Source organism: Helicoverpa armigera, chromosome 9, assembly GCF_030705265.1.
Source record: "Helicoverpa armigera isolate CAAS_96S chromosome 9, ASM3070526v1, whole genome shotgun sequence".
In the NCBI taxonomy this organism is placed as follows: Eukaryota; Metazoa; Arthropoda; class Insecta; order Lepidoptera; family Noctuidae; genus Helicoverpa; species Helicoverpa armigera.
Genome location: NC_087128.1, coordinates 10,206,275 through 10,214,251, shown reverse-complemented (window position 1 = coordinate 10,214,251; position 7,977 = coordinate 10,206,275). Strand labels below are relative to the sequence as shown.

The following is a 7,977-nucleotide window of genomic DNA, read 5'->3' as shown; positions in this document are numbered from 1 at the left end:
ATGTATTGTTCTTTTGTTATTTTACATTTCTGATTCATTTGTTTGAAATACAATGGTTTGAATTGACTATTTCTATATGCAATGACAGGTGTAAGTCTATATTTCTGTCAAGTGAAATACTTATCAAAAATTAAATTGCAAGTGTTATCGTAAATGAAACTACAAGTAAGAAAGCAAAATATTTATATTCTTAAGTCTACAATTATTTCCATACCTAGGTAATAGGTATATCTTAACTTTATATGTAAAAGCTTACATTACATAATTATATTAAATGACCTTTAATATATATATATATTTATGTACCTAATTATATATTTATTGACGACAGGCAACTCATTCGAACATTCTTAGACTTTAAATTAATAACAAGTTCTTCACAATTGCTGTAACTTAGTTATCTAGTTTCCAAAAGTGTTTATTACATTATTTCAGCGGCTGAGAATAGTCGGCATTAATTTACTTAGCTAACTGTTACTTTTGAGTGTACGTATAAAGCTAGTGAAAGATCATTAAATTCCCACCTGATAGAAATAGATTTTAAAAAGAAAAACAAAAGAACGCTGTGTTTTGTGTAATGTAAACAGAGGTTTACATTTGAAGAATTTTGCAAATACGCTGCAAGCGAATGCTCTTGTAAACTCTTGTTCTAGACTCCAGACTAATTTCAGAGGTTCCAGATAAAGTTTTAAATATCCGAGTACTTTCTTTGGATTTAATTTTGACTTCTAAACTTCAATGTCTTTATCTGTCAGATATCTATCTAAAACTTTATCTGGAACCTCCTTGCCCTTAGTTTTTTGTACCTTTCAGTTTTTTTCTGAATATAACACTTATAAAGTCCATCTTTTATATGTCACCTATGGAGACCAAGTGACTTCTATTTCACAAATGAATGCGAAACGATGGGAGCAGTCCAGATCGTTTAGTTTGCCATCATTCTGGAAGATGGAGCCACAGTACTCGTTGTGAAGGGCGTTGTTTGGCTCGTTTTCCGACCACGCGCTGAAGCCAGCTTCGTCTAAGGTTTGGTCTGAAAAAGACAAATATTAGGCCTTTATCTGAGCATGACTTAATTCGGTGGCTTAAGCTCCATCATTATCTGCTACATGATCAAAACTTAATTATTTTCAGAAACTACGACTACTTTCTTGAGGTGGTATATCATCAGAGGACCCATCCCCCTATTGTTGTGATTTGAACATCTCTAGCAATCGTGAAGGGTTGTCACAAACCCTACAGAAGCCAGAAAGGCTGGCAAACAATCTTACACAGGTAACTGGATGTAGGCGGTCAGATAGGCAGTTGCTTCATGTTAATCACTAATTAATTATGGCTGACTGCCATAGCATTGTTCCTCCTCTAATCTGTCCTACTATTGTTTATGCTGTGCCCGGAAAGGTCCATAATTGTGACTAAATTATTATATACCAACAACTGTATACATTACGGTACGCAATAAATAAATGAATTGAATATACAACTTATACAAACGCAACTGGAGCAAAGCAGTAAATACTCACTAAATATAGTCCTAAACTCAACAGGCTCAAATCCAACCGGTCTTTCTGCTCTGTAGCCAGCAAAGAAGAAGTACGATGCTCTGGCACCTGGAACCTTAGGCCCTGTATTCGTAAGGTTCCAAATGGCTTCGTGTTCCATCGCGGAGTTGATGACCACGAGATGAGCCCCCTCCGCAAAACACTCAGAGTAGGCTTCGCTCCAAGAATATGCGATCTTCGGGATCTTGTAGCAACTGCCCACTAATGGGTAGTGTACGTAGTCTAGAAAAAAGTGTGTTGTTTGAATTTTGATTGTGTTATAAAAGCTACTGAGTGTAGGGCTGTATATATTTCATCAGTAAGAATGGGAATTAAGGAAGAAAAATCGTTTTTTCTTTTCTTTCTAACAACTACATTTGCTACATCTGCTAGGTAGGTGTTTAGCGTTTTTAGTAAAAGTTAAGCAGACTAAAACTTTTGTTAGCATTAATTATAACCGCTGTTCCCGTGGTTTCCCCTACGAGCCGCGTGAACCATTTACCGCACCTGGATAAAGAGTAGCCTATATCCTTTCTCATATTGTAGTAGGTTTTCATTGTGCACATACATCTGTATCCCATTTAAAATCGGTTAATTTTGGTGTGAAACCGAGACAGAAACAGGAGTACATAAGAGAGTACATAAGAGAGGACATAAGAGGAGTATATAAGAAAATACATAAGAGAGAACATAACAGGAATACATAAGAGAGTACCTAAGAAAGTATATAAGAGAGTACCTACATAAGAGAGTATATAAGAAAGTATATAAGAGAGTACATAAGAGAGAACATAAGAGAAAACAAGAGGAGTACTTTCGCTATTATAATATTAGTAAGGATTTTAACACTGGTTACATTATTATTTTTCATACTTACCTTTCCCAAAGACATTGCAATGTGGGTCATAGGGAGCGTCCTTAGCTTCCACTTTGCAAATAAACGGCAGATCTCGGTAGCAGTACATAGTTTCTATGTCACCATCACGCGTCACCACATCGCACTCCCCTGTTTCTTCTATATCATCGTCTTCGGGATCCACTAGAATTAATAAAAGGGAGCTAAGTAGAAAGTTTCTTTACCGTGCGTCCTATGTGAGAGATCTCCAAATCCCTCATTCAAGTTTCGAGGTTTCGAGCTCAAACGCAACATGCTATGCGTGTATGCTTAAAATCTGAGCGCTGAAATTTTTGCGCAAATATGACGCAAAATTGTTGTTATTATTTTTTCAATTGTTTTTCTTTGTTCTACTTTTTAATGCTGTGTTATTTTGTGAGCGTCAGTTTGCGTCGAATGGATTTTCTTCCTTTCAATTTACTTAATTCGCGTTGATCGTCCACGCAAGACGCAACCTTTCATATCAACCCTAAATAGAGCAAACTACGTACTTGAAACCAAGCTACCAAATGTAGTTATGAAAGTATCCCTAATAACTGTTTGTAGTTCATTAAGCACGCAAATATCTAAGAATAGTTGCCTAAATAAATCAAAGGCGTACCACACAGATCATCAGGTATTTACTGAACTGAAATAATTATTTACTTTGACAATATGTAATTAGTTATGAGAACTAACCACCTAATTACGTAGAATTAGACTAGGTTCACCTTTTGGGAAGCATTGACCCATAATTTCTAGATAATTTGATATACATAATGTACTTAGGTATTTATATCAAATGTCAGAGAGGAAATAATAACAGTACCTACAAGACATTACTTACATGGGTAAACACATATGATTTCAATGTTTATCTTATATGTGTCTTGCCAGTGACTGAATAAAGATGACATCTTTACATCAGTTATCACGATATTTCATACAAAATAATGCATTGTTCTTTTTCCGTTAATTAGTCTGCTAAAATATACTTAGTTACACTACATTCTGCCAGCGGTTTCGCCCGCCTAACGTGGGAACTACTGCCCGTACCGGGAATAAAAGTAGCCTTTCTAACACTTCTATAAATCAAATCGGACCAGCCAGTTAATGAGATATGCGCGTTCAAGCAAACAAACAAACAAACAAACTCTTCAGTTTTATAAAATATATTAGTATAATTTTGACCCCTAAATAATTTACCTACATATTCATTGTTCTATCTAATGTACCTACCTACGTGTCTATTAATCCTAGACTACGCTTGACCAGTTACTGATAGACAATCCATGTAGTTCTATTTTCTCTTCCTCGAATTTTACCGATGTGCTTGTTCCAAATACCTATTAAGTATACCTTACCTATGTTTTTCTATTATTGTTACCACAAACCGTATTCTTTAACCGTGCGTGAAATACCCACGCTCAGCTAGTCTGACGTGATCCGACTGAATCATCAACGGATAGGTAAAACCGTTGCAGCTGCAATCTACAATATCGGCAGTTTGTGCCTTTTTATTTACTAGGTAATTGTACACTAAAAATCATCATCACCTTTTTTGAATTACCAAACCCACTGCATGGCATGCCTCTTCTTAAAAAGACAAGGAATGATCGCTTATCACAACGCTTGCTCAATCTGGGCTCAATTTTCTAGTCTTTAAAAACCAGGTTTTCTCAAATTATTTTCCTTCACCTTTACTCAGTCATAGGTGTCCAAAACTTTGAACTTTCACTTCGATTTTTTTCTAATAGAAACCTCAAAAAATTTACATACGAAACGTCAAATAGAAGACAAGGTTCGAAATAGCTAGCGAAATATCCTTTAATACTCACAATCAATAATAGCGGGTTCCTCAGCAGAATCATGGCTAAGTCCATCATCTCCCACCCACACATACTTGCCGATGTCACCGAACTGCTTCAGCATGGCGTGCACTTGCATTATATCGAAGTCTGATATCGGGACCATTGGTTCCGCTCCCTCCACCTTCGAAGTCAAAGTCATTGTTATTTGTAAAACCTAGTATGTACCAATATAAAAAATAAGTACAGTGCGTGTACAAATATGGTTTAGAGTTTAGACTTTGAAAATAAGTGATAAAATACAATTAAGGTTTGAGGTGAAAATTTGTCATCTAAAAACTCATCAACGGTGTAGTAACATATCTCAGTCAAGATTAATTGTAAGGTTTTGTTGTTAAATTTATAAAGAGATAATATTTTATTTTCATTGGGAATTTTACTGTAAATTCTTGGAACGACGTCTAAACATTTTTCATAAGAGATGTTTACACCCTATGTGGCATAGGTAGTTAGTTCACATAAGTTTTTCAATATTCAACAGTTTAATGAACAAGTGTTGGTTATTTACCTTACACCGGTCCTTCACCTCCCAATGCCTCGCTGACTCGATGTGCAGTTTGTAGAATGCATCTGTCTTAGGATTGTACTCATAGTCTTTTCGGTATTGTTTTAACGCGTTTGGTTTGTAGGCCGTTTGGACAACTGTGGAGGCTGTGGAGAAAGAGCGCATTTTAAGAATTATTTTGGCTATAGCTTCGATAGTCATGCGTTATACGCGTACCCAAGAAGGAGGGAGATCTGGCGCAGGACCGACATTTATGAATCGAACCCGAGATCTCGTGCTCAGCAGCCGCGCTTGCGACAGCTAGACCAACGAGGCGTCGGATTGCCGTCCCATCGGGCTATGAGAGTGAAGGAATAGGGAGTGCACTTGTGTCTGTGCAAATGCTCGTGCACTATAATATGTCCTGCGCAGCTGGCTGATCTCCTTAAATGAGAACAGCCGCCGTGGCCGATATTGGCTAGGCGGACATCATCACCTAAGAAGGGTTATAGCACAGATTATATAATAGTTACTACGTAACAGATAAATCACTCCATACAAAAAAGTCCATACCTACTGTTATAAGCACCTACAAGTTCCCCAACTACCTACAAATTCCTAGCTGCGTTATAAAATGAACCTTAAAAGCTCGAGCGCTTGATTGTTATTCCAATGCGATAGCCCACAGTTCAGTGACCGCAACCGTGCCGTGGCCGTGCTTAGGGTTGCTTCTTACAACTTATTAATATTTAAGTAGGAAAACAAAGTTACGCTTATTTTAAGATTATAAAACTATTAGATATTTTAAAACTGAGTTTTTAAATAAAAAGTAATGTAATATCAAGAATATTTTTCTTTAGTTAACTATTGTATTGAATACTAAAATGGAGTATGAGTACATATTACTAAATATTACCTAATACGTATGCATAGGTAAGTAAGTACTTAAGTAAAGCTTTCGTCAAAATCAAAGGCGGTTTCCAACTATTTTTCGAGCACAAGTGCCATACCCCATATGGTACAACTCCGCCGAGTGTTGATACATACCTAAAATTGGTTTCTGCGTAGCGACACGCGTAATGTTCCGAGTCGTCATTAAGTTGGACCAGAACTATACCTACTTACACTCGAGATGTGTTTTGAGCTACAAAACTCACAATACAGTTCATATAACTAAGTAGGTATCTAAAGTAAAATAAGTACCTAAGGATCTCTGTTGTTAAAATCATAAAGTAGATAAGTGTTAATTTATTTAAAAAAAAATAGAATGACTAGATAAGTTCATACATATAAAATGTTGCCAAATCTTACAATAGTCGCATATAAACCAACACAACTCAAAATAATCCATCAATTTGTGAGGTAGCTTAAAAAACCTAATAAAAACCAACAGCATAACATGCCACGAAATAAAAATAATAATATTGGAGCGCGCGCGGCGCGTGTGACTGTTGTGCGCCCTGAGCCGCGTGGGGCTACCGGTAACCCAGCGAGCGGTAGGCATTTATCGCGCGCAAGTACGTCGAGTGACAGAGGCCTGGTTATAGTCTAGCAAATGTACAAAGGTTCCACACTTAGTAGTATTTCCATATCCTGTATCTACCTACCTATGTACATGTTTCTCGGATGTTTATTTCATTGTCGTGGAGATAATTTCACTTATTATTGGCGACTTTCCTCATTGGGTCAGTAGCAGTGTCATGACTATATACCTAATGATTCATATTAAATGACCGCGTGTTACCTAGGTATATACATACTCTTTACCCATATACATAGGTACTACAATGACAGACGATAACTTGGTCTCTCAGAAAATTATTTGAATCATTATCAAATCGCATACTTTAGAACCTTATTTTCCTGGAATCTAGGAATCGAGGTAGGAACGGATTCCCATGATCCGCAGTGGCACTTGCGACTACCAGACTAACGATGCAAAAATTTGAACATTTGGAATAACGGATAATTCAGTTCATACAATTAAGTAAGACTTGGTATAGTTCCACACCACGAAACAAATTATTATTTTTTAAATACATTAAAAGTATAAATAAGAAAACGCATAAAGATAGTTACTGCTTAACTTGGTTCACTTTGAATTTGTTCACTTGAATTCATATTCACCAGCGAGATGCGCGAGATTTCTTGTAAAAGTAAACAAAAACTACTTACACCTTCCGGTAACAAGCTAAAAGCTTTGCCTTTTAAAAAAAACTGCCTAAATCTTTACCTTTTTTTAAATCACTGGCATAATAAAATTTGAAAAATTAATGAATATAAAAATAACTTACTTAGCACAACACTGAGCACTACAATCACGTATTTCTCCATTATCTCGACAGTGTCCGCTCCCGAGGTGCTCTAGGTAATGACAAGAGCCCCAGACCAGCGATAAGTAAGTATATTTATTATTGTATGCAAGCAATAAAGATAAATGTCTAACAAACATTAATAGTTTATTCACCAATCGACGTACTAGGAGTTAATTCCCACGAACAAGGAACATATGTATAATATGTTTGTTCTTACAAACGTAAACATATAATTTACTAAGACTGACGGATACTATCATCGATAAGTTCTCAGAAGAAGTTTCTCAGAAAATATAGAGGGACGACACATTTTTTTTATTTTGTTACCGAAACGAAATACCTAATGTTTGATGTTTTCCTCAAGTGATCTTCTGCCTACTCGTAGCTGTGTCGATCTTGCTAATGTCTATAGTATTGTCCAAGTTCCAAGTCTATGAGGTTATAAAAGGTAGTCTCTGAAACTACTGACCAATTTTGAAAACTCTTTTGTTTTGGTACAAGAAAATAATTCTTCAGAGAAGGCCTCGTTAATTTTTAAAATATTTTTTTGCATTTTACCCATAGTTAACGAATTTCATATGCTTTATTCTATCCTGATGCAGGAAATAGTTCCACCAGAGTGTGGGCAGAGCCACACGAAACAAAAACTCAGTAAAATAGTATGGACAGTCAATACTTACCTTTTAACTCATATTGTTTGACGTCAGCTTCCAGCCAAGGATTTTCAATTTGGACTGCCGCTACATCCCAATAACCTATATATTCAAAATAAAATTAAAAATCAAGTCATTGATTCAAAGTAGGCTGAAAATCTGCACTTTTTGAAGGTCAAATTTACAAAAGACAGCCCCCAAAACGCCCGCCCTTCACCACTTCCTATGTGTTTTTGCTGGGA

General features: G+C 36.2%; 1 protein-coding gene across 1 annotated transcript; it reads right to left on the bottom strand.

Moving 5' to 3' along the window:
- Positions 1–321: 321 nt before the first annotated feature.
- On the bottom strand, positions 322–7,195 carry LOC110369753 (macrophage mannose receptor 1). Its single transcript, XM_021325298.3, has 6 exons — positions 7,062–7,195; positions 4,792–4,934; positions 4,254–4,407; positions 2,419–2,580; positions 1,524–1,784; positions 322–1,033 (listed from the first exon to the last, which is right to left on the bottom strand). Exons 1-6 carry the CDS (start codon positions 7,099–7,101, stop codon positions 861–863), a joined length of 933 nt encoding a protein of 310 aa, XP_021180973.1. The 5' UTR covers positions 7,102–7,195; the 3' UTR covers positions 322–860.
- Positions 7,196–7,977: the final 782 nt, after the last annotated feature.